A 27,863-nucleotide genomic window follows, 5' to 3' on the forward strand; every position below is an offset into this window, starting at 1 on the left:
GCACAAATGTCACAAAAATAAAATAGATACTATTGGAGATTCTACATGGAATGTTGCTATTCCACTAGCAACATTCCATGTAGAAGGCTGCGCAGCCTTCTGTTTCTGTGAGTCTGACGTCCTGCACGTACGTGCAGGACGTCAGACTCACAGAAGCAGAAGCCTGCGCGGCCACATGGGTGATCTGCAAGGGCCGACTTCTACATGGAATGTTGCTAGTGGAATAGCAACATTCCATGTAGAATCTCAAATAGTAGCAACAGTGGAGGAGTGGCCTAGTGGTTAGGGTGGTGGACTTTGGTCCAGAGGAACTGAGTTCAATTCCCACTTCAGGCACAGGCAGCTCCTTGTGACTCTGGGCAAGTCACTTAACCCTCCATTGCCCCATGTAAACCGCATTGAGCCTGCCATGAGTGGGAAAGCGCAGGGTACAAATGTAACAAAAATAAAATGGATACTATTGGAGATTCTACATGGAATGTTGCTACTGTTGGAGATTCTACATGGAATGTTGCTACTATTGGAGGTTCAACATGGAATGTTGCTATTCCACTAGCAACATTCCATGTAGAATCTCAAATAGTAGCAACAGTGGAGGAGTGGCCTAGTGGTTAGGGTGGTGGACTTTGGTCCTGGGGAACTGAGGAACTGAGTTCGATTCCCACTTCAGTCACAGGCAGCTCCTTGTGACTCTGGGCAAGTCACTTAACCCTCCATTGCCCCATGTAAGCCGCATTGAGCCTGCCATAAGTGGGAAAGTGCGGGGTACAAATGTCACAAAAAAAAAAAAAAAAAAAAGTTGCATGCCAAAATTTGGGTGTGTACCTAGGTTGCGCTTCTGATCTCATTTGCAACTTTCTTTAAATTAGTATCTTATTTTGTTATTCCTGTCACTCTATCTATCTAAATGTTCCATCTTTGCTTACACCCTATGCTGCCTATGAAAATGTTTTAATACGTATTGTGTTGACATTGTAAGTAGTATACTACGCCATACTTTGTATTGTTATTTGAATATTTTTTACTGTTGTAATTGTCTATGGCTTATGTTTGACTTATTCTTGCTGTACGCCACCTTAAGTGAATTCCTTCAGAAAGGCAGTAAATAAATCCTAATAAATCAATAATTATTGATCAACAAGCCCTTAACTAGCAATAACTGGGTGCTAACAACCAGTTACTGCAGTTAATTGGCATCAATTGGAATTTAAGTACGCAACCGTTCTATTTTATAAGGGTTGGCGTCTAATTTTCACAGCACATATCTGAAAGGGGGGCGTGGTCGTGTCAGGGCGTTTCAAAAACCACGCGTGGTATTAGAGTACACCCAAAATGCACCTAAATTGGGAGCTGCCATTTACACCTGCTTTTAGCAGGCGTGAGTACAGCGCCCAAAGGTTAGGCGCCAGATTGGAGCTGAATGCTATGGAGAACCTATCTGCAAACACTTAGGACTGCAGATTTAGTGGTACACACGTTGATTGTAAATTCCTGGGGAGGGAAATGAATACCCTACTATGCCTGAATGTAATTCACCTTGGGACTACCACTGAAAAAAAACAAGCGCTACCCTCTCCCCCCCACACAAAAAAAACAAACAAACTGGATGCTCCTAAATCATTTAGGGGTCCTTTTACTAAGCTGCGGTAAAAAGCGGCCTTAGTGCACCCTTACGCAGTTGTTTCCCGCACGCTAAGGCCAGTTTTACTGCAGCTGTAAAAATTGCTTTTTAAAAAAATTAATGGCCCTGCGCTAATGCGCTAATGTTGCCATTAAAAACATTTACCACATGAGCACTTATCACCACCCATTTTGTAGGTGGTAAGGGCTAATGCGGTATCCGTGCGCTAACCAGTTAGCACACGCTAATGTAGCTGCGCGAACTCCCACTCTCCGTCCTCTGACATGTCCCTCAAAATATATATGTATATTTTTAGTGCATGTTTAATGCACACAGATTTGACAGTTACTGCAAGACATCTCAAAAAAGATAAAGTGGAATTAGAAAAGGCGCAGAGAAGAGCGACGAAAATGATAAAGGGGATGGGACGACTTCCCTATGAGGAAAGGTTGAAGCGACTAGGGCTGTTCAGCTTGGAGAAAAGATGGCTATGGGGAGATATGATAGAGGTCTATAAAATAATGAGTGGGGTGCAAGGGGTAGATGTGAAGCGTCTGTTTACGCTTTCCAAAAATACTAGGACTAGGGGGCATGCGATGAAACTACAAAGTAGTAAATTTAAAATGAATCGGAGAAAAACTTTCTTCACTCAATGTGGTAAAGGTGGTTAGCTTAGCGGGGTTTAAAAAAGGTTTCAGCGGTTTCTTAAAGGAAAAGTCCATAGATCATATTAAAATGCACTTGGGGAAAATTCACTGCTCATTTCTGGGATAAGCAGCATAAAATGTTTTGTACTTTTTTGGGATCTTGCCAGGTATTTGTGACCTGGATTGGCCACTGTTGGAAACAGGATACTGGGCTTGATTGATGGACCTTTGGTCTGTCCAAGTATGGCAATACTTATGTACCTGAGTGGGTCCTGTGGTATGCCATTTTAAGCTGTGTTAGGCACAACTGATTTTAAGGCCCCCTTAAATGAATGATCCTGGCAGGTATTCCTTTTGGGGAAATTTTCAAACTCCTCTCCTAGGTGCAAAGTTCACAGGTACTTTGCAAACCCTATATCTAATTTTTAAATGCACTTTTCTTTTAAAAGCTGCCCGCAGGTGCTTAGCAGCTGCTTTTCGGACAGCTGAAATGTCATCAGAAAATACTGCACATAAATTTCAAATACCATCTACATGCGTAATTTACTGCCCATGAAAGCGACACACCTTGAGGAGCGCCTCCTAATAATTCGCTTTGGATGACTGTGTAATTTTACCCGGGCCGAAGGAAGAAATTTGCAGACGACCAATTTCACTGGCTAAATCTCTCTGAAAATCGCCTGACATTCGTTGTTTTCCCTCCTGACCAATGGCCAAAGCAGATTTTAGTTTCGCTGTAAAGGGCATTCCTGCTATAAAGAATTAGATTTTTACAAGCTGAGTGGTTGTATTTGAGTGAAAAACCCCGTTCCCAGTTAATGAGAGCATCAATAAAAGAAATATTAAGCGTTCATGGATACGAGTGTTCAAACTTTTGGCGTTTTTTTTTATTTTTTTTACAGACGGCGTACTGTTTGATTAAACAGACAATCACAACGTAGTGAGCTATATGCCCTGATTGCTTGGTTATTCCATTGTTCCATGTTACACCCATAAGAACCATTCTGACCCCTGAGGCAGGCATTTGTACACCAAAACACGGCCCTTGTCAGGTCATTTTCAAATTTAAGGACGACCGTTATCTCTATCCTGAAGGCCCAGTGTTGCTTTCTTTCTGTTTATGCTTGTATGCTGTTTTTACCCCCTCTTTTGTGACTGTGTTCAAACTTAACTAAATATATCTCACTTGCTGTCACCCTAGAAATGTGGGAGATAATTTTATAGCAAAAACAAAAAAGCACCAAGAGCCCTCAATATTTTTCTTTTGTTACATTTGTACCCCGCGCTTTCCCACTCATGGCAGGCTCAATGCAGCTTACATGGGGCAATGGAGGGTTAAGTGACTTGCCCAGAGTCACAAGGAGCTGCCTGTGCCTGCAGTGGGAATCGAACCCAGTTCAGCAATGTGGCCGCGCAGGCTTCTGCTTCTGTGCAGGACGTCAGACTCACAGAAACAGAAGCCTGCGCAGCTGCCTTCTACATGGAATGTTGCTAGTGGAATAGCAACATTCCATGTAGAATCTCCAATAGTAGCAACATTCCATGTAGAATCTCAATAGTAGCAACACTCCATGTAGAATCTCCAATAGTATCTATTTTATTTTTGTTACATTTGTACCCTGTGCTTTCCCACTCATGGCAGGCTCAATGCGGCTTACATGGGGCAAAGGAGGGTTAAGTGACTTGCCCAGAGTCACAAGGAGCTGCCTGTGCCTGAAGTGGGAATCGAACTCAGTTCCTCAGTTCCCCAGGACCAAAGTCCATCACCCTAACCACTCCTCCACGGTTGCTACTATTTGAGCTATTCCACTAGCAACATTCCATGTAGAAGTCGGCCCTTGCAGATCACCAATGTGGTGGCCGCGCAGGCTTCTGCTTCTGTGAGTCTGACGTCCTGCACGTACGTGCAGGACGTCAGACTCACAGAAACAGAAGCCTGCGCAGCCTTCTACATGGAATGTTGCTAGTGGAATAGCAACATTCCATGTAGAGTCTCCAATAGTAGCAACATTCCATGTAGAATCTCCAATAGTATCTATTTTATTTTTGTTACATTTGTACCCCGCGCTTTCCCACTCATGGCAGGCTCATTGCGGCTTACATGGGTCAATGGAGGGTTAAGTGACTTGCCCAGAGTCACAAGGAGCTGCCTGTGCCTGAAGTGGGAATCAAACTCAGTTCCTCAGGACCAAAGTCCACCACCCTAACCACTAGGCCACTCCTCCACACAATTCCTTTAATTCTATAGCTCAAAACGTCAATCTTCTATAAATGACCCGACACGGGCCATTGTGTTTCGGTGCACAGAGCCAGAGGTCAGCTGTGTTAGGACGTCTAATTAATACGATGTGCAGTGACGGGACTTTCTCTCTTACACATATATATCGGAGCACAGACGGTCACCGCGCATCGCATTATTTAGACATCATCACACAGCTGACCTCCCGGCACAGAAAATGTTCTATAAAATTATCACTCTAGGGTGTAACTTGATTAGGAATAGAGACACAGACCAGGCATAAATAGTGATATTGGAGTGGCAGTACCTATTGAGAACATCGATACAGGAAAACCTGGAAAAGCACAACATGAGAAATTAATACTAAGGCGATATCGGCCTCAGTCAAGAAAGTGGGCAAAAAAAAATGGCATAAGTCAATGTAAAGATTAAGGGCTCGAACTGCTGAAGTGACGTCAGACGGGCATTGTCCACTGACACTTATCTGGGATTTGTTTCCGGCGAAACCTCGGACACAACCCACTTCCCAGGTTCCTGTGGGAAACAGGACTGAAAGAGAAGAAGTAAGAGGAAAACTACAGCAGTCTGTTCACAAATCAAAACTGTCTAAAGCACAGCCAACTGAGAACGTTTAGGGGGGGAAGCAAGATGGGACGCTTTGACAGACAGCGGCCTTCCTGTGAGCAAGGAAGGAAGAGGAGCGGGCCTGGAGCTGTCTGAGAAAAGGTTTGCACGTCAGATAGCTGTGTGCTGCTATCTACAGACAAATGGAAATGTGATGGTGGAAAGAGCATGTGAAGGACAAATGCTTGAGAAACACATTCTCACAATCACTGAAGCAATAGCCTTAGGTAATAAAACTCCAGTTATGACTGAACATGCAGAGAAATTGTACAACAACAGTTTAAGGCCTAATTTGCTTTCTGATGAAACCCTATCAAATAAAGCAGTGTGTGTCTGGTAAGAGGAAGGCCAACGTCACATGTGGCCTCTGCCAGTAATCATTTTATTTTCTGCAGGGAGAAACCTACATGTAGATTCCCTAAATTCTACTCCACCTTTTTTCTAGTAGGCCTCTGGCTCAGAAACCTGGCAGAGCTGAAACAGCATTCAAAATATTTTGTCATACACCTTCAAAGGATGAGAAAGGAAAGTATGACCCCCCTCAAATGTGAATAATGTTGGGTTATAAGTTAGCTAGTGTTCAATCTGAGGGAGTTTATTGAAACCCTCTACTCAATGTGCAGCGGTGGCTAAGAAAGCAAATAGAATGTTAGGTATTATTAGGAAAGGAATGGAAAACAAAAATGAGGACGTTATAATGCCTTTGTATCGTTCCATAGTACGACCGCACCTCGAATATTGTGTTCAGTTCTGGTCGCCGCATCTCAAAAAAAGATATGGTGGAATTAGAAAAGGTGCAGAGAAGGGCGACGAAAATGATAAAGGGGATGGGACGATTTCCCTATGAGGAAAGGCTAAAGCGGCTAGCGCTCTTCAGCTCGGAGAAAAGACGGCTAAGGGAAGATATGATAGAGGTCTATAAAATAATGAGCGGCATGAAACATGTAGATGTGAATTGCTTGTTTACTCTTTCTAGAAGTATTAGGACTAAGGGGACTAAGTAGTAAATTTAAAACAAATTGGAGAAAATATTTCTTCACTCAACGTGTAATTAAACTCTGGAATTCATGACCGGAGAATGTAGTAAAACCAATTAGCTTAGTAGGGTTTCAAAAAGGTTTGGAAAGCTTCCTAAAAGAAAAGTCCATACGCAGTGGCGTTGCGAGGGCAGCTGACACCCGGGGCGGGTCGCCGCTGCGCGCGCACCCCCCCCCGGGTGCAGCGCGACGCACCCCCCCCCCCCCCCGCAAGAACATACCTGGAAGGCGGTGAGGGGCGGGCGGAAGAGCCAATCCACGCACGCCGCTGGGGGGGGTGTCGGCGCCTCGCTGGTTCCTTGCTCTCTCTGCCCCGGAACAGGAAGTAACCTGTTCCGGGGCAGAGAGAGCAAGGAACCAGCGAGGCGCCGACACCCCCCAGCGGCGTGCACCCGGGGCAGACCGCCCCACCTTCCTACGCCACTGTCCATAAGCCATTATTAAGATGGAATTGGGGAAAATCCACTGCTTATTTCTAGGATAAGCAGCATAAATTATATTGTACTATTTTGGGATCTTGCCAGGTAATTGGATTGGCCACTGTTGGAAACAGGATGCTGGGCTTGATGGCCCTTCGGTTCGTCCCAGTATGGCAACAATTATGTTCTTATGTAGGGTCTTTGAAACACAAAAATGGAAGCGGTTAGTAGAAGATGTAAGACTGCAAACACAGTCTGCCTGAAGTTATTAACATTTTTTTCTTAAGAAAGAGGGCTGACAGGTTAATAACTCCTGAAGCATCTCCTCCTTCCTGCAGAGAAATGATCTGTGCATCCCACCTGGTCTCTCCTGTTCTTAAGTCCTTGCACTGGTTTCTGGTAATTCAGAGGAACAAATTTTAGATGTGTCCACTGAGCTTTAAAAGCCTTGGTGGGAGTAGGACCACCTTACCTGGCCAAGGTTTTGGGCAATAACCAAATATTTGAAAAGTATTAATCCGCAAATGAACCTTTTCCGGAGGTGCGAAGGCGGTAGAACGAGAGGACATGAAATGAGTGAAGGGGGGCAGACTCAAGAAAAATGTCAGGAAGTATTTCTTCACGGAGAGAGTAGTGGATGCTTGGAATGCCCTCCCGCGGGAGGTGGTGGAAATGAAAACGGTAACAGAATTCAAACACGCGTGGGATAAACATAAATTGAATCCTGTTCAGAAGGAATGGATCCTCAGGAGCTTAGCCGAGATTGGGTGGCAGAGCCGGTGGCGGGAGGCGGGGATAGTGCTGGGCAGACTTATACGGTCTGTGCCCTGAAGAGGACAGGTACAAATCAAAGTAGGGTATACACAAAAAGTAGCACATATGAGTTTATCTTGTTGGGCAGACTGGATGGACCATGCAGGTCTTTTTCTGCCGTCATTTACTATGTTACTATGTTGTGCTCAGTGGATACTAATCTGCTCAAAGTGGCATCTCTGAAGATAGCTAGATTGTCCAGCATGTGACCTGCTACCTATTTAATCGCTGGCCTGCGTTAATACATGATAATACACTTTGCTCTTTATTAACTGCACAACTGCCTTCCCAAAAGCGCTGGGAACATTTTTTCAAGGGTTACCACAAAGACTGTGTAGTTAATACACATCAGGTGCAAAACTTTAGCACACTTTGATAAATGGGCCTCAAGATAAACTAACTGAAAATTATGCTTTACTGGGATAAGCGTTCGATTAGTGGTTAGAGCACCGGTCTTGCAGTCTAGAGGTGGCCGGTTCAAATCCCACTGATGCTCCTTGTGATCTTGGGCAAGTCACTTAACCCACCATTGCCTCAGGTACAAACTTAGATTGTGAGCCCTCCTGGGACAGAGAAATATCCAGAGTACCTGAATGTAACTCACCTTGAGCTACTACTGAAAAAGGTGTGAGCAAAAATCTAAATAAATAAATACAATCAAGATACACCACAAAATAAATGTTCAGCCATCTGGATGACTTGCGAGCCTGTCCGGGCATTTCTGCATTTCCACTTTTTTTCTCAGTGTACAACTTTATTAACATTTATTCTTTTGAAATTTGGAAATTGCATACTCAGTTTAAAAGTAGCTTGTAACTGGCTGAGATATGCACTGGGAGATCCACCACCTCGGCCACCCTTAGGCATAGGGAGCCGGCTATTCTCCCCAGTAAAGGGCTGGGACCCCCTTCCAAAGCAGTGGCTAGGAGGGTTCCCCCATGATGACACTAGCACAGGCTGAGGCTCTTCTAACACCATCGGCTGGTGTTTGGCCGAATTGGACATGCCTCTTCAGGGGGCGGACATCCCAAAATATCTGTGAGCAAAATCCAAATAAATAAGAGTCGATCAGTCCATCCCTAGAGTTGGGTCTTTTACTAAGCCGCGGTAGTGTTTTCGGCTTGCGGTAGAAATCAGCCGACGGTAAACAACGAGATGCCTGCAGGAATAAAATGGGTGTCTCAGCGTTTACTGCCGGCTGATTTCTACCACAAGCCAAAAATGCTACCGCAGTAAAAGACCCCCTACATGGCTAACTGCGACCCCCTTTTACTAAGGCGCGCTCACGTTTTTAGCGCGCACTAAATGTTAGAGACGCCAATGCATTCCTATGGGCATCTCTAACATTTAGCGTGCGCCCAATTTTAGCGCACGCTAAAAACGTGAGCCCGCCTTAATAAACGATGCCCTGCATCCCTTAATTGTAAAGGCATATGAAAAATCTCTGGTCAACGGATAAATACTTCCTTGAAGTTCCCAATTTTTGAACAGTGAGTCTTCATGGCCTTCACTTATCCACCTTTCAAATTATTGATCCAAAACGATGGAATTCGTTTATCTCTAGATCGATGCAAAATTGACTCACTACTGCAATTTAAAAAAAACATCTCAAGACCTGAGCTTACTTAATTTAGCCTAGACAGATTTAATATGACCCTGGCTGTGAAGTATAGATAAAGCTCTCATTTCATTTAATATTTTATGTTGTTTTTCTTGTGTATGTTTGATTGTAGTTTGCCGCGAACAGTGGAATGAGCGGAATATAAATGCTTTAAAATAAATAACTGCTAGGCTTTCAGGTTTGCTCATTTCTGAATCGCCTGTTTCTACTGTTTAATTGAATTGGTACTGGTGTGCTAATAACGAGCTGCTCAGAAGGGCACCTACGTCACAAGAGGCCTGGTTTAAGGATGTTTTCTGATCTTGTGTTTCAAATCCAGCACCTCAGTTGAGGCAAGCTTGCTGTATTCTCCCCAGAAAGCATTAACGAACTGGTGAATGAGTGTATGCTGCGGGACGGTAGCCGATGAGAGGATGACGAGGAAACAACTCAAAGAGAAGGATAGGGGATAGGGGGGCAGGGCGTCGAAGTCAAAATGTTTCCATGATGTCGGCAAAAGGAGAAAGCAGAAAGATAAAACGATAAAAATCAAATCCTGTTGAAAAGCCTGGAACTAAGACCGATCAGAATCACTCCAGCAACACTGCAGCTGCCATGCACACGCCAGGGTTTCAAGAAAAATAAACTACAGAGCCCGGGACTCAGATCCGATCACTGGAGATTAACTTCCGTACAAATATACAAACATTTGAATAGAAGCAAAGCACAGGCTTTTCGTAGCTGGTCTTAGATTACCATGAGAATGCTAGCATTTGCTGTCCAGTTCTCAAACTGTACAGAACGCTGAAATGTGGGCCTGACAACCAGGGCAGGAAGGGTAGGTGTTGTATCAGATAGAGCATGAACAATAAAGATGGTGCCTGGGTATCCCCGAAGGCACCAGGTCAGCAGCAATGTTTAAAACGTATTGGCAACGTCAGAAAGCTTGGTGCTGAAGCAGAGACACCCACAGTCAACAATCCTAGGGGCAAGAAGTATCTGGGCAATATATATATTTTTTTAATGTTTATATCCATCAAGTCACAACGTATCAAAGAGATCCATACATTTCCATTTGAAAAACTTTAGTTTCCAACATTTCTATGCTATGCCAGTGACAAAATTCTTTTGAGAATATATATATATATATATATATATATATATATATATATATATATATATATATATATACAGAGAATCAAGTCTATAAAGAAAACACACACTTGGGATAGAGATCCAAATGTTTAACGTAATTTATTTGCTAAAATGGAGCTGGAATGGCTATACTGTCAATCTGACGGCTTAAAAGGAGTGTTGGAGAATCTCTGAGAAAGGAATCTGAGTTCTCTTGGCCTCTGCCAAATTCCTAAAAATAATTATTTGCCAGCCTCTCAGCCTCAGTTCAATCTAAAGCAGAGATATATTTTACGCTAAGGGGGCCTTCTAGTCATGTGCGCTAAGTTTTTTGTACGTATCATTCATTAACAGTGAAAATGAACGTACCTTGAGTTCAAAGGCTGCGCACTAATGGTTTGGGGCACGCCCAGCCCATCTTCTTCAATTATCGTGTGTTAACACTGCTTATAAACGGTGCAGACACTTAGGAGGCACGAAGGGATCCCACACTAACAGCACATTCGACAGCATGGGGTATATTTTCCACGCCAACTAGAGTATGCTATCCATGCCCATTCTCCGCCCGTGCCCCACCTAATTCTCATCCCCTAACAAAACCCCCCAGATTCTAGAAATAGCATGCAAATTTCCACACGCAAATTTGCGTTCTATTCCGAGATACAAGCGTAACTAAATTGGCTAATAAGCCAATCAGCACCAATAATTGGGGGCTAACAATTATTGGTGTTAATTGGCAACAATTTGTATTTGCGCACGCAGCTTGCTACGCGCTATTCTATAAAGATCTGAGTGTAAATCTTTATAAAATAGCCTCACCAAATCTGCCACAATTGCAGGTACATGTACCCCGTTATGCTTGCTTGGGAGCAGGAATAAATGTATGCAACATTCTACCCACAAAAAACATGTTGCAAGTGATTTTCAGGAGGGCAGTTTTCAAAATGAAAATGCTTCTGTACTTTCCTTTTTAAAATTGCTGGAAATACCTTTTCGAGAAGAAAGACCAGGGGCCCTGTTTACTAAGTAGTCAAAAGTAGAGGCCGACAAAGGATGAATCAACACAGGAGATGTAAATCCAACAGTCTTTATTAATATCCTAAAAAGGTGGACCCGACACGGGCCGTGTTTCGACGCACGCAAGCGTCTGCATCAGGGGTTCAAACAGTAAGCTCTAAAACGGAGCACAGTCACTGTCGGAGCTAGTCAGTTTGTTTTGATTATAACAGTATTTGTTTAAGATCTACAGTTCTAAACTTCAGCAGGACTGCGATCCTGTGCTCCGTTTTAGAGCTTACTGTTTGAACCCCTGATGCAGACGCTTGCGTGCGTCGAAACACGGCCCGTGTCGGGTCCACCTTTTTAGGATATTAATAAAGACTGTTGGATTTACATCTCCTGTGTTGATTCGTCCTTTGTCAACCTCTACATTTGACTACTGTGTTCCCTCATTGTAGAGGTATTTCTCCTGTTGTGTACTTTGGCCCTGTTTACTAAGCCACACTGTAGGCGTGCAAACATTTTCGTGTGTGCTAATGATAGACACCCATTATATTCCTATTGGTGTCTATTGTTAGCATGTGCTAATTTTGCACACCTACAGCATGGCTTAGTAAACAGGGCCCCAAGTGGAAAAAAATGATTTGGAATCCCATCTTGATATAGGGGCCCTTTGACTAAAGGATGCTAGTCCATAACATACACTTCAGGGTCCTTTTACAAAGCTACAGTAGAAAGTGGCCTTAGCGCACCCTTAAATGGGTCTTTCCCCACACGCTATAGCAGATTTTCCATTTCCGAATTAATGGCCACGTGTTAATGTTGCTATAAGCAATGAAAAATTGATATACCTAAAAACAAATATATCTATATAAAAAATTCAACAATAAAATGGAGGTTTTGAGCCGATGAAGAATTCAGTCCTTGAGAGTCACATGACACTGCAGTAGTGACCGAGGACAAACAGAGGTTTTCCTCCTTTAATTACAATAATTAGTGAGCACCACGGTGTAACACCCACTGAACAGGTATTGAAATTACTTTCTTTGATTTAGTGGTTGAGTCCATTTGTTTTAAAGCTATTAGCATGAAACCATTATTAAAAATTATCACATGTGCCCTCACCAACATCTATTTTGTAGGTGGTAAGGGTTCAAGCACTAACCCCCAGTTAGTGCATGGCAATGTAGCTAACTGATTAATGCAGATTTACCATGGGATGCCTGAGTGCGGGCCGCTGTAAGCACTTTTAAGTTACAGTAAGCATGCACAAGTGTTTATACCATGAGTACATAAGTACGTAAGTATTGCCATACTGGGAAAGACCAAAGGTACATCAAGCCCAGCATCCTGCTTCCAACAGTGCAATCCAGGTCACAAATACCTGGCAAGATCCTCAAAATGTACAAAACATTTTATACTGCTTATTCCAGAAATAGTGGATTTTCCCCAAGTCCATTTAATAACGGTCTATGGACTTTTCCTTTAGGAAGCCATCCAAACCTTTTTTAAACTCCGCTAAGCTAACTGCCTTTGCCACATTCTCTGGCAACGAATTCCAGAGTTTAATTACACGTTTAATTAGCTTTAGTAAAACACGCTACCACAAATGGGGCCCTTCTACTAAAGGGTTGGCGCATGCTAGTTCCCAAAGCCAGCGTGCCATTTCTGACGCTGCAGTCATTTTTTTGAGATTTTTGTAGCACCGGGTTAGCTCAGGAGCCCTTACCGCCATCTCAATGGGTGGCGGTATGGGCTCCCCACCGAAATGGCTGGGCGCTAAGTGGCCAGCATTTTATCTGCTGCGGTAAAAGGGGGGCCTCAGCGTGCATTAGAAACATACACTGATGCTAGCACAGGCCCCCATTTACCGCACCTTAGTAAAGGGACCCCAAAGGTTTTTGAGATATTTTGCCTGTTTGTACATGCTAAACATGCATTAACTATTTTTTTTTAATATTATTTTAGAGGAGGTCTGTCATGGGTGAAGAGTGGGTGATAAATGGTCCCTCGTTATTTTTTTTTTTGCAGGTGCTGTGCACCAGTGGCATAGCTACTATGGGGCCACGGGGGCCTGGGCCCCTGTAGATTTGGCCCTGGACACCCTGCCGACGATCCTCTCAACCCCCCTCCCGCCGCCAACCCGCCGTCGCCGTCTGCTACCTTTGCTGGCGGGGGACCCCAACCCCTGCCAGCCGAAGTCTTCTTCCTTCGTTTGGTTTCCGAGTCTGAAGTCCTGCACGACGTCAGACTCGGAAACCAAACGAAGGAAGAAGACTTCGGATGGCAGGGGTTGGGGTCCCCCGCCAGCAAAGATAGGTGACGGAGGGGACGGGTGGGTGGGGGTCAAGAGGGTCGTCGGCAGAGGGGGGGGGGTCAAAGTTGTTTGTGGTGGTGCTGGCGGCGGCGGGGGAGTCGGCAATGGTGGCGGGGGGGTGTCGGCAGCACCGGGGGGGGGGAGGTTAAAATGTGCCCCCTCACCTCGGGATTTGGACCCCCCCCCACCAAAATCTGGCTACGCCCCTGCTGTGCACCAATTTGAAACATTAGCACATGACCTGCAAAAAGAAAAAGAGATAAAATGCTCGATTTTAATGCCGCGGTAAATCTGGGCTTAGTTTGTGGGAAAGTCCTGCGTTAGAATGCACCAAGTCCAGATTTCACCACAACTTAGTCAAAAGGCTCCACAGTGCTATAGACCTGTATGGTTTAATTTTTTTTTTGTACTTAACACATTTCAAGAACTCATAGGTTTTCACTGTGCTGTTGTATGAGCTTCCTAATAAGCCTGTCACCAGAGTGCTCTAATAAGGAGTGTATCCTGAATCCAGTCACTACTCTAAATAGCTTTTCTTGTTTTTATATACCACAGCTCTCCACAGGTATCACAGTACTTTGCATTGCAATGAATGAAAACCTTGGATACAAGCGAGTTACTTCTTACAACAAAGAGGTACAGAATTATGAGGCAGCACATCAACATAGCTGACTGTGCAGTAAATGAACAGCCACACCAAATCCATATGATACTCATAACTTAGTATTCAGGAAGAACCATTATACAATTACTAGTAAAAAAAAGGCTCGTTTCTGACACAAATGAAACGGGTGCTAGCAAGGTTTTCCTCGGAGTGTGTATGTTTGAGAGAGTGTATTTGAGAGTGACTGTGTGTGAGAGAGAGAGAGAGTGAATGTGCGAGTGTGTGTGTGTGAGAGAGAGAGAGTGAGTCTGGGTGCGAGTGTGTCTGTGAGAGAGAGAGTGTGTGTGTGTGTGTGAGAATGCGAGTGTGTGCAAATGCGTATGAGAGACAGTGTGAGAGAGTGTTTCACACAGATACAGTGTGTGCGAGAGAGAGAGTGTGTGTGAGACAGACTCTCTGTGAGACTGAGTGTATGAGACCAAGAGAGTGTGTGAGTGACTGTGTGACACATAGAGAGTGAATGTGATACAGTGTGAGACAGAGTGTGTGAGAGACAGTGTGTGAGAGTGAGAGAAAGACATTGAGAGTGAGAGAGAGAGAGTGTGTGTGTGTGACAGAGATACCTCCCTCCCCTCTCTGGTGTCAGCCCCCACCCCCCCTCTCTCTCTGGTGTCTCAGCGTTACTGTGCAGGACGCCAAGCTCTGGCTGTGCTTCAAGGAATTGACCAATCCTATTTAATAGAATGCACCTCCAACATTCTGAAGCCGAGAAACCTCGTGTGGTTGGTCACTTCTGCTTGTGATGAACCCGGAAGTAAGTGATGTCAATTCAGGAGATGGATACAGAGAGCAGGAATGCCTCAGCCATGCAGTCAGCTTCAGAATATTGGAGGTGCGTTTTATTATATAGGATATCTTGTATCTTTTGTTTGATGTTCAAATGACATCATTAGACTTGTCAACCACTCTTCTTAAAGTGCAGGGCAAAAAATGTGTCCGGTGCATGGGATGGGGGTAAAAAAAATACCTGCAAATGTTTCTGTCTGCACGGTACCAGGCACACAATCAGATGCCGAAAATGATTCATAAAGATTGATTAGGAGATCTCTGTATGGCATTTCTCTCCCTCAACCCGACTCCACCCACTTACTCATACTAGAGTAGAGCAATAATCAGCCCATGATTTTACAGATAAACGCAGGTTCACCCGCAGAAACTGCTCTGATTATTGTCTCCTAAGTACCTCTATCCAGAAAATGTAAAGGGGACAGACATGCTTCTAGCAGGTTATTTAAAGTCTGGATACATGGATCACCACTGAGTTTCTGTACAAAAAAGATGATACAATAATAAATGTCAACCACTTACCGCCAAATACAGCATGGTGTACATGGAGAAGGAGGCGTGGCCGGAGAAGAAGGATTTTCTGTGAAAGAGGATCAAGAAGCTATTATCACTCACACATAGGAGCCAAGTTTTCAAAATGATTGGGGGTGCTGAATTTTTTTTTTTTTTTTTTTTTTACAGGTGGTACATTCCCCCCTCCTCCTCCCACCTCCAAGTTCCAGGCCCCCCTCCCGTCCCTCCGAGTTCCAGACCCCTTCCCTCCCTCCGAGTTCCAGCCCCCACCTCACTCCCTCTGAGTTCCAGGCCCCCCTCACTCCCTCCCTCCAAGTTCCAGCCCCCCTCCTTCTCAGTGCCAGTCCCAACCCCAGCCCGACCTCCCACAACAGTCCTCCGTCGGTCTGCCCTCGCCTTCCTGCGTGCCGCCCAGAATTTTAAAAGTCATCTTACCTCTGAGTCCCGGCAGCAGCAGTGAAAGGCGAGCAGGCTCAACGCTTCAGCCTTCCTGTCTCTCTCAGCTCTGGTCCCGCCCTTCCGGAAACAGGAAACAAGGGCAGGACCAGAGCTGAGAGAGAAGCGCCGAGCCTGCTCGCCTTTCACTGCTGCCGCCGGGACCCTGAGGTAAGATGACTTTTAAAATTCTGGGCGGCACGCAGGAAGGCGAGGGCGGACCAGCGGAGGACTGTTGAGGGAGAAGAGGGTGGGCACCGGGCAGGCTGGGAAGGGAACTTCTGGTTTCGACTTCCGGCGGGTGAAAATATTGGGGGTGCTCGAGCACCCACAGCACCCATGGAGTCGGTGCCTATGCAGACACATGTGCCAACAGATGAAATAATCCATAGCAGGAATGATGAGGTAAAAGCTGGCCAGGGAGGGGGAGCAGCATCTTGGCCCGGGAGGGGGCAGCATGTTAGCTCCGCCTCAGGTGGCATCTGGCCGTGGGCTGGCCCTGGGTACAGCCATTGAAACTCAGCGATGCCTGAATAACTCCCAGCTCCCCCCCTGATTCCACCCCAGACTGTTCCAGCACTAACTGGAGAGTGCCATAGCAGTCCCTCTAGATTTTCAAGTGACACGTTCTGGCTACTGAATGCTGAAAATCCAGGAATCACTCAGTACAAGCCTTTCCCACACAGTTATCTCCCACTGAATATTGGTCCCCAAACAATTGTTTAATTTTTTTTACCTGGCCTCCATGACTTTGCTTGGCGGACCTCTGCACTCATAATCTTCCACATAACCCACAGAGCAATTGATCTCGGTGAAATCTGGGTCACAAACTGCCAGGAAGTGGGGACGTAGGCGGCCAACAGACACTTTGGCAATATCCGTGAAGGATTGGCTGATGGCACAGCCAAAGACGAAGCAGCCAGCTTGCTTGTAGAGAGCTGAGATATAGGGGTTCTGGATAAATGAATGGGATTTTTCCTTCATAAAGCGGATCCGGTAGAACTCACCTATTATAATCTGAAGAAACATAAAAAGCTCTTTAGGAAGAACAGTTTCTAATAAATTGTAAGACCCTAGTTTGCAACAGACATTACAGCGAGCCCAAAATCAATCAACTTTGCTAAGGAACACAATACAAGATTGCAGAAAGAAACGTATTTATTTATTTATTGCATTTGTACCCCACATTTTCCCACCTATTTGCAGTTTCAATGTGGCTTACATAGTACCGTCAGCGCTTGCCCAGTCGGTTGATAACAGATACAAGGTTGTATAGTGATCGTGTAAGTTAAAATTGGAGGGTCGGAAGGGATGAAGATTGCGTGTTGTCCAGTACGATTATAGTCTTGTTGTGTTGCTGGGTGGGAGGTTTACGTGGGGTCATTGGGGTAGGCCATTTTGAAGAGGTTGGTTTTTAGTGATTTCCTGAAGTTCTGAAGTCCTTATGTACTGACATGGGAATATCATTTTTAGTATCTCACACAAACAAGTCCATTTTGAAGGAACGTGAAACCTCCATCAATTTCATGGTCATATTAAAGTAAGTAAATACTGAATAAATTCTAGAATATTTTGTTCACCTAAAAGCCATTTCAACTCATGATAACAGTAGAGAAAGCCTTCTGTATACTATGTTATTGTTGTATATGGCGCAGGAGTGTAGCCAGACCTCAACGTTTGGGGGGGGGGGGTCCAGAGCCCAAAGTGGTGGGGGGCACAGTCTGGCCCACCTCCCTGCCGCAACTCCAGCCCTGCCACAATCCCACATACCTTGGCTGGCTGGCTTCCCCTCATGTAGCGCGCATGCTCAGTTTCATTAAAGCTGAACATGCACGTGATGTAAGGGGAAGCAGGGCAGGCAATGTGCAGAGAACAGTGCTGGAGAAAGGCTTCAGCTGGCAGGGGTTGGGGACCCCTGCCAGTCAAACCAGGGGCCCTGGATCAAATTTGGGGGGGGGGGGGCCAGGTCCCCTCATACCTACACTACTGATATGGAGAATTAAGTTATTTCAACTTTATTTTCAGTCATCTTTTTGGACACGGAACAACGATGGTATTGTCCTTATTAAAAGACGTTCTGATTAACTTTTAAACTAAATTGTATGATTTTCTGCAAATTGTACTAAAGATATTCTCTTATTTAATTCCAGCTTCTATGTACTTTATTGTATTCCTACTTGTGCCAAAATGTAGGTATGGCTCAACTTTTTATTGTTCGTTTTCTGTTTGTGAAAATTCACCAACAGGGAAAACTAAGGGGGTCATTTAATTTAAAGACTGCTGCCTGGTTTCAGAGAGCTGAGTTGCAGTGGGGAAGGTTCTGAGAATTCCTGAGTTTCTGTGGGCTGGGTTCCGGCCCGTGGGCTGTAGGGTAGACAAGCCGGATGTAAATGGTATCATTTTAATCATGTATGTGGCTGCTTATATAGGAAAGGGGATTTGATATACTGCCTTTCTGTGGTACAAGTGGTTTACAATTATACAAGTATTTCTTTCTGTTCCTAGGTTTTTATTTTTTATTTTACATGGGACAATAGAGGATTAAGGATTAGGGACTTGCCCAGGGTCACAGGGAGCTGCAGTGGGTACTGAACCTGGCTACTCCTCTACTCCATATATTTAAACAACTCCTAGAAAACCCCAAGTAGAGTACATATAAATGTGTTGTTTGCATGGTGCGTATTTTTACTGTGGGTGAGCACATGGGTGGCGTTTGAGTTCAGCATAGTGCTTAGGGTTATCATATTTGCACTAAGAAAAAAAAGTGGACACATGCCCCACCCCCTGCTGAATCCATACCCTGCCCCCTGTCTCACCCATGCCCCACCTCCTGCCGCACCCCACTCTGGAGAAGTCTTGTGAGGCCGCTGTTTGAACTCTCGGCAGCCATTTTGAATCAACGCCAGGAGAAAGATAGTCTGCAGATGCGCCGGGCAGGAAAGAAGGGGCTCTTTCCTACCCCAAAGAGGTCACTAGAACACCAGCCACCACACTAAGGTAAAAGAAGGGAGAGGATAGGACGCCCACCTGCCCGTCCGCCTGCCTGTTCGTCTGCAAATCCGGACAAACAGGCAGGCTGGTAAAACTCGTCCTGTTGTCTGGCCGTGTCCTCAAAAAGAGGGCATATCCAGGTAAAGCCAGGCATAGGGTAACCCTAGTGGGGCTACATGGTGGTCAGAGAAGATATTCAGGGGCACTGCCCACTGAAATGCTGCTGAATATTTTCTCCCAGCCTGTTCAGTGTGGTTAACTGGGCTGAAGCCCCTCCTGCCTAGTTAAATCCATTTGAATATCAGGCTCATAGATCACTTCTTTGTCTCAGGCACGGAAAAAAACAATATAAATTAGCCATCAAAGCCAAATGTATAGCTTGCACATATAACGATATTTATTTTATTTTTGTTACATTTGTACCCTGTGCTTTCCCACTCATGGCAGGCTCAATGCGGCTTACATGGGGCAATGGAGGGTTAAGTGACTTGCCCAGAGTCACAAGGAGCTGCCTGTGCCTGAAGTGGGAATCGAACTCAGTTCCTCAGTTCCCCAGGACCAAAGTCCACCGCCCTAACCACTAGACCACTCCTCCACTGTTGCTACTATTTGAGATTCTACATGGAATGTTGCTATTCCACTAGCAACATTCCATGTAGAAGTCAGCCCTTGCAGATCACCAATGTGGCCGCGCAGGCTTCTGCTTCTGTGAGTCTGATATCCTGCACGTACGTGCAGGACGTCAGACTCACAGAAACAGAAGCCTGCACAGCCTTCTACATAGAATGTTGCTAGTGGAATAGCAACATTCCATGTAGAATCTCCAATAGTATCTATTTTATTTTTGTTACATTTGTACCCTGGCAGGCTCAATGTGGCTTACATGGGGCAATGGAGGGTTAAGTGACTTTGCCCAGAGTCACAAGGAGCTGCCTGTCCCTGAAGTGGGAATCGAACTCAGTTCCTCAGGACCAAAGTCCACCACCCTAACCACTAGGCCACTTATCTGCATTGTACATACAAGATATACATATATTTGGATATTTTACTTGCACATTCATCAGGGCTAGCTACTTGTATAGTGATGCTACATACAGGAATAGTTTGAACCATCTAGATTAGAGGTTTCCAATTATTCCCAAAATGAAAACTGACAAACCAGATTTTTAGCTTTGTTGAAACTTGATTTATTACTGAGAACAATGGCAAGCGGTGCCATGTACAATGACATGGCCAACAGAGGTTGAACAATAACCACAGAATTGTCCGTTTCCTTCCTTCTGTTTCACGATGATCATTTGTAGTATTACAAGTAGATTATTTTAAAGTCACTGAACATTTTATGGCCAGAGAAGAACAGACTTATATGTGATGGGAAAAATCTTCTGGTTCATTTTTTTTATTGGCCAGTTTTTGGATATGTTCAATTCATTTCCGAAGTTACTATATGAAAACTTTGAGTGATGTGCAGAAAAATGGTTTAACACACGTAAATCAGCTCTAGATATGTTATTTAAGAGGTTTTCCCCTGATTCTATTAAAAAGTCACCAAAAATTGTGTGCACAAATTTAGGCACGTTCCCCATTTAAGAGCGCAATTTAATAGAATAATGAGCCAATCAGTGCTAATAATTGGCTTTTTGACAAGCAATTATTGGAACTAATTAGATTTAATCGGGACCTGCGTGTGTAAATTTAGGTGCAGGTTGCGGAAGTAGGAGGGTCACGGGTGTTTTTGAGGCAGATCGGGGTATGGTTCTGAGTTATGCACGTAATTCTAGAATAACGGTGCTCCGAACGAAAATTTTAAGGTCAGGCATTTGCACCACATTTTTGGGATCCTTTTACTAAGGTGCACTGAAAAACAGCCTGCAGTAGTGTAGGAGCAGGTTTTGGGCGTGCGCCGATCCATTTTCAGCACGCCTGTAAAAAAAAAAAAGGCCTTTTTAAAAAAAAAATTTTGCCGAAAATGGACGTGCGGCAAAATCAAAATTGCCGGGCGTCCATTTTGGGTCTGAGACCTTACCACCAGCCATTGACCGCTTAGCGGCAAATATTCACGTGGTAACCGGGCGGTAATGAACTACATGCATCAAATGCCACTTTGCGTGCGTCCGAAAATAAAAATTATTTTTCGGCCGGGCACCAAAAATGAAATTACCACGGGAGCTTCGCGGTAACTCCATTTTGGCGCACATTGGGCATGCACAGGACGCTTATGCGACTTAGTAAAAGGGCCCCTTAATCAGTGAAAATGGCAGTGCCTAAATTGACGTGTAAGCTCGCTGCTTAAGCATTAATTCTATAAACCACACCCAACTTTAGGTGCAGCTTATAGAATACCGCAAACACCGGGGGGGGGGGGGGGGGGGGGGGGAGGGGAGAAGAGAGAACCTAGCCCTTTATGTGGATATAAGGTTGATTCAGGGTACATTCTTTATACACTTAGTATTTTCCAAACCGAAACTGAAAACAGGAATCTCTAAGAGAAACAGAAAGTGGATGCACTCCCTCTAATGACAGTGGAAAAGGTAGCTGGCTGTCAGCAGTTTTTTTTTTTTGGGGTGGGGTGGGGGGGGGGGGGGCTCATGGATCAATACCTTCTTTGAGACTTCTGTGTCAACAATATTGATTACCTTAACTTACAAGATGCTGAGAACAGACAGTGAATACAGGCCATTACTACGCCAATGTTTGTACTATGGGTCATCACAGACTGATCCGTGAACCCTAGTTTCCATCAATACTCTTTAACAAATGTATTTAGTAGTTCCCATGTCTAAAAAAGCTGAGCAAATAATAGCTTCTTTCTTTCTTTCTCTGTTGGTGGTCTTAGTAATGTCACTAATTAAGCTGTAGGTGAAAGAATTAGCTCTCTAATAAGTACGTCAGTGTATAAGCACAATTATAGGTTTTTAACATTTTTTTTTTTTAAAGATTTTTACTTATAAGAGGTTAAACAGAGGGTAAAGCCTTGATGGCAGATTTTAAAAATAAGAGTATATCTGTGTTGCCTTTCTTGGTGTCTGAGATATTGTGGGACTAAGGATTCTAATTCGACACAGATGTCCTTGAAACATCATCCAGCATAAACATGTTTTAAAGACGGGGTTGGCCAACCGCTGATGTTCATAATTTAGTTATTTATTTGCCGTATGTACTCATGTTTATAAAACACTGGAAACTGTGAAATTAGGCAGCTAGTGTGTGAAAAATAAATAAATAAAAACAAAAAAAAAAAACCCCAAAAGGTTTATAACAAATTTATATACCGTATTTTTCGGACTATAAGACGCACTGGACCATAAGACGCACCTAGGTTTTAGAGGAGGGAACTAGGAAAAAAAAAATTCGGACTATAAGACGCACCTTTTTCCTCCTCTAAAACCTAGGTGCTCCAGTGCATCTTGTCCGAATCCCTCCCGCCGAGTTCCGAGATCCCCTGCCCTCCCTCCCTCTGAGGTCTAAAACTAATGTTACCTAGTCGGGGCTGCAGCGAAAAGCATGCAGGCTCAGGATGTCACTCTTCCCTTCTGTCTCTCTCAGCTCTGGTCCCGCCTTCATTTCCTGTTTGAGGGCGGGACCAGAGAGCTGAGAGAGACAGAAGGGGAGAGTGACGTCCTGAGCCTGCATGCTTTTCGCTGCAGCCCCGACTAGGTAACGTTAGTTTTAGACCTCAGAGGGAAGGCAGGGGAAGGGAGGGCGATCCCGGAACTCGGCAGGAGGGAGGGCGGCCTGCTAAATTTCTCTACCTTCGGACTATAAGATGCACCCCCCATTTTCCTCCCAAATTTGGGAGGAAAAAAGTGCGTCTTATAGTCCGAAAAATACGGTATGTCTCTGAATTGCCTGCTGTTGTTTTCCTTATATGTCATTATGGAACTCCTTGTTATCTGTTTCTTAAATATAGGCTTTTCTTATACTTTTCAGTTCAATTAAGTCTTCACGGTTCCCATAAGCAACTCACAGATTTTCTAATTCAAAATGAAATGACCTTTCTTTCTGTTATTAAAATGAAAATGTACTCCCGCAATTTGCGGTTTCCAAATTACCACAATGTAATTATGTCTTGCAGGCCATTATCATATTTTCCAGAAAAAGTGTGTGTATGTGGTGGGTGTGGGGTGGGGGAGCGGGGAAGGGAGTTATACATTTTTGGAATGTTTCATGAAGACCAAAACCCATAAGAAAATATTTATATGAAAGGAAGGGTCTTTAGTTTACACATGCATGGTTAGGGGCATGTTCTTTGACTTTTGTTTTAAAGAGCTCCGGGGGGTCCAGAAACCCATAAAAGTTCAACCTGGACCTGCCACTCAAGCCTGATTCAGTTTAATGATGCCTTTCCAATGCCTAGAGAGTTGAGTTTATTACTTTATAGGTTGCTCCAATATCTCCCAAGCAAAGAGCTGCCTTTAAAAGTCTTATACACACTGAATGAAGGGAGAGAGGTATGTGTTCCCTCTAGACGTAGGACGGATTCATTCTTTAAAATTCACACTTTTTTGGACTATATGAGGTTTTTTAGAAACATATCTTCTCTCACAGAAAGTCTACCATTGCTCTCAGTTAATGAGATGTTGGTCCAATCTGAATGAGCAAACCAATAAGCAGGTCACCTCTGTTGCGGTTACAATGCTACCAGTGGGGGAGCTGGAGTCCGCTGAGTTCCAAGCTACTTATTCTAATGTTTTGTGCTGGAACGGTTGTGGATTAAATATCTTAATTACTTTTTTCTCCTTCTGTGCCTGCAGTGGTCAGGGTTTTGAAAAATGCTGACCGCCACGGGCTGATTATTGACTTGATAGAAGGCAATCACATAACAGGTCACCTAGACTGAGAGGGCAAAGTAAGGGGGGGGGGAGGGGACTTGATATACCACTTTTCTGTGGTTTTTACAACTACATTCAAAGCAGTTTACATAGTATATACAGGTACTTATTTTGTACCTGGGGCAATGGAGGGTTAAGTGACTTTTAAGTGACTTGCCCAGAGTCACAAGGAGCTGCAGTGGGAATCGAACCCAGTTCCCCAGAATCAAAGTTCGCTGCACTAACCACTAGGCTACTCCTCATTAACCACATGGTAAGCTAGTGTTAAATACTAATTGTCTCATGGGGTGTGGCATGATCCGGGAGTGTGTGTGGAGGGCATTTAGCAGTGAACGTGATGCACTTACCAGGCAGTAAGCTACTACTACTACTACTACTATTTAGCATTTCTATAGCGCTACAAGGCATACGCAGCGCTGTACAAACATAGAAGAAAGACAGTCCCTGCTCAAAGAGCTTACAATCTAATAGACAAAAAATAAATAAAGTAAGCAAATCAAATCAATTAATGTGTACAGGAAGGAGGAGAGGAGGGTAGGTGGAGGCGAGTGGTTACAAGTGGTTACGAGTCAAAAGCAATGTTAAAGAGGTGGGTTTTCAGTCTAGATTTAAAGGTGGCCAAGGATGGGGCAAGACGTAGGGGCTCAGGAAGTTTATTCCAGGCGTAGGGTGCAGCGAGATAGAAGGCGCGAAGTCTGGAGTTGGCAGTAGTGGAGAAGGGAACAGATAAGAAGGATTTATCCATGGAGCGGAGTGCACGGGAAGGGGTGTAGGGAAGGACGAGTGTGGAGAGATACTGGGGAGCAGCAGAGTGAATACATTTATAGGTTAGTAGAAGAAGTTTGAACAGGATGCGAAAACGGATAGGGAGCCAGTGAAGGGTCTTGAGGAGAGGGGTAGTATGAGTAAAGCGACCCTGGCGGAAGATGAGACGGGCAGCAGAGTTTTGAACCGACTGGAGAGGGGAGAGGTGACTAAGTGGGAGGCCAGCAAGAAGCAGATTGCAGTAGTCTAAACGAGAGGTGACAAGGGTGTGGATGAGGGTTTTGGTAGAGTGCTCGGAAAGAAAGGGGCGGATTTTACGGATGTTGTAAAGAAAGAAACGACAGGTCTTGGCGGTCTGCTGGATATGAGCAGAGAAGGAGAGAGAAGAGTCAAAGATGACCCCAAGGTTTCGAGCTGAGGAGACAGGGAGAATGAGAGAGCCATCAACAGAAATAGAAAACGGGGGGAGCGGGGAGGTGGGTTTGGGGGGGAAAATGAGAAGCTCGGTTTTGGTCATATTTAATTTCAGGTGGCGTTGAGACATCCAGGCAGCAATGTCAGACAAGCACGCTGAAACTTTGGTTTGGATGCAAGGTGAGATATCAGGGGTAGAAAGGTAGATTTGGGAGTCATCAGCATAGAGGTGGTAGGAAAAGCCATGGGATGAGATTAATGAACCAAGGGAAGAAGTGTAGATAGAAAAGAGGAGGGGACCAAGAACAGAACCCTGAGGTACGCCGACAGGCAGAGGGATAGAAGTAGAAGAGGATCCACCAGAGTGAACACTAAAGGTGCGGAGGGAGAGGTAGGAAGAGAACCAGGAAAGGACAGAGCCCTGGAATCCAAGTGAGGACAGGGTATCGAGAAGTATGCTGTGATCGACAGTGTCAAAAGCAGCGGAAAGATCAAGAAGAATGAGGATGGAATATTGACCTCTGGATTTAGCCAGTAATAGGTCATTGGAGACTTTAGTAAGCGCAGTTTCGGTTGAGTGGAGAGGGCGAAAACCAGATTGTAATGGGTCAAGAATAGCATGTGAGGAGAGAAAATCAAGGCAGCGGCGGTGAACAGCACGCTCAAGTAATTTGGAGAGAAAAGGAAGGAGGGAGATGGGTCGGTAATTAGAGGGACAAGTAGGGTCAAGTGAAGGCTTCTTAAGGAGAGGTGTGACCACAGCATGTTTAAAGGAAGCAGGGACAGTCGCAGTGGAAAGTGAGAGGTTGAGAATGTGACAGATAAAAGGAATAAGAGTAGGAGAGATGGCATTAAGAAGGTGGGTGGGAATGGGATCAGAGGAACAGGTGGTACATTTTGAGGAAGAAAGGAGAAGTGTAGTTTCCTCAATAGTAACTTCAGGAAAGGAGGAAAGGGAATGAGGGGAAGGAGAGAGAGGGGAACGGACTAGTGGAGGGAGAGCTGGTGAGGTAGAGAAAGCAAGGTTTATCTTTTGAACCTTGTTGTGAAAGAATTCAGCAAGGGTCTGAGGAGATAATGAAGGGGGAGTTGGGGGAGGGGGCACCTTGAGGAGAGAGTTCAATGTGGTGAAGAGAAGTCGAGGATTAGAGCCAAGAGAGTTGGTCAGTTGGATATAATAATCCTGTTTGGCACGTAAAAGAGCAGATTGGAAGGAGGTCAGCATGAACTTAAAGTGTAAGAAATCAGCAAGGGCCCGAGATTTCCGCCAGAGGCGTTCGGCGGAGCGGGTACAGGAACGTAGGTAGCGGATATTAGAAGTCAGCCAAGGTTGGGGTTTTGTACGCCTTACAGGGCGGGTCATCAAAGGTGCAAGAGTGTCTAAGGCAGAGGATAGAGTATTGTTGTAAGAAGAAACAGCCTCGTTGACAGACGTGGATGGTGCCACAGTAGAGAAGAGGTTTGAAACATGGGAGGATAGAGATGAAGGGTCAATGTCGTGAAGATTCCTAGATAAATTAGATAGGATAGGACGGGACTGGGAGGGAGGAGATTTAAGTGTGAAAGTTATAAGATGGTGATCAGAGAGGGGAAGATCGGAGGCAAGGAAACTAGAGGGTGAACAGTTGGAGGAGAAGATGAGATCAAGACAGTGACCATTTTGATGAGTGGGGGAGGTGGAGCATAGTTGGAGATTAAAGGACGACGTTAAAGCGAGTAACTTGGAAATATAAGAGTTGGAAGGATCATTAGCAGGAATATTAAAGTCACCAAGGATGAGAGAGGGGGAGGAAGGATCATGGAAGAAGGCAAGCCAGGCATCAAAGTCACTGAGAAAGGATGAAAGGGACTTATCAGGGGGACGATAAATGACCGCTATTCGAAGAGGCAGAGGAGAGAAAAGGCGGATAGAGTGGACTTCAAAGGAGGAAAAACAGTGAGATTGAGGTGGAAGAAGGGGTTGAAATCTGGAGGAGGGAGAGAGAAGTAGTCCAACACCGCCCCCACGGCCAGCAGAGCGAGGAGTATGTGAAAATAGATAACCGCCATGGCACAGGGCTGCGACTGAAGCAGAGTCATCAGGGCAGAGCCAGGTTTCTGTTATGGCGAGCAGATGGAGGTGACGCGAGATAAAGAGGTCCTGGATATAGGGGAGTTTGTTACAGATAGAGCGGGCATTCCATAGGGCGCAAGAGAAGGGCAGAGAAGAGGAGGGGAGTAGAGGAATAGAGATGAGGTTAGAGAGGTCACGGTGAGATCTGTAGAGTTTGGATAATAGTTGGTGAGGAGGGCCAGGATTGGGATTGATGTCACCAGCTGAGAGTAAGAGAAGGAGTAAAAGAGAGCGGAGGAGAGTAGGAGAGGTGTGGCCACGAAGGCGTCGAAGGCGAGAGGTATTTAGGTGGAATGGGGAAGGCAAAATGGAGGGAAGAAAGAGACGGAGATTAAAAGCCAAGAGGGAGGAAGAGGGTAGGAGAGAAGGTGAGGTGATGAAGTCAATGGATGGGAAGTGAGTTCCTGTAGCGGAGAGAGGTAGGGGGTGAGGGAAAAGATTAGGAAGGGACAGAGCTAGGAAGAGAATGTGAATAGGGGCCATAAATGATTAAGGTACTTTAGCAACTGGAAAAAGATTAGATACAAAGAGAAAAATGCCGCGCGGCACCTAGAGCGGAGGCCCTGAGTGGATCGGGGTGGACCTGGGTGTCACCCCGGAGAAGGCTGTAAGGATATGCAGATGAGCTGCAAGTCCTCCACAGCACCTGAAAGGCAGCCGGTGGGTACCTCTCAGCTGAGGAAAGGCTTACCAGGGGTTAGGCCGAAGCCAGCATTCCTCCCCCTGAGGGTCGCCTGATCCTAGCCAAAAAGCACCTGGGAACTCTGGGCACTTGGAGAGAAGGCCCTGGGAAGATCGGGGTGGAACTGGAGTCACCCCGGATACAGCTATGAGGAAATGCAGAAGGGCTGCAAGTCCTCCACAGCACCTGGTGGGAGCGCTGGGCACCTAGAGCGGAGG

The 27,863-nt window shown here is 45.1% G+C and overlaps 1 protein-coding gene across 1 annotated transcript in view; it reads right to left on the minus strand.

Annotated features, from left to right (window-relative positions):
• The window catches only part of PLPP3 (phospholipid phosphatase 3), a 124,302-nt gene that overhangs the window by 19,842 nt on the left and 76,597 nt on the right, over positions 1-27,863 (minus strand). The window contains exons 3-4 of the mRNA XM_030206267.1: positions 16,585-16,865; positions 15,423-15,480 (exon numbers count right to left, since the gene is read on the minus strand). Coding sequence (XP_030062127.1) covers positions 15,423-15,480; positions 16,585-16,865 — 339 coding nt within the window. The remainder of the gene's footprint in view (positions 1-15,422; positions 15,481-16,584; positions 16,866-27,863) is intronic.

The sequence above is a fragment of the Microcaecilia unicolor genome, chromosome 6, assembly GCF_901765095.1.
Source record: "Microcaecilia unicolor chromosome 6, aMicUni1.1, whole genome shotgun sequence".
NCBI classification, from domain to species: domain Eukaryota; kingdom Metazoa; phylum Chordata; class Amphibia; order Gymnophiona; family Siphonopidae; genus Microcaecilia; species Microcaecilia unicolor.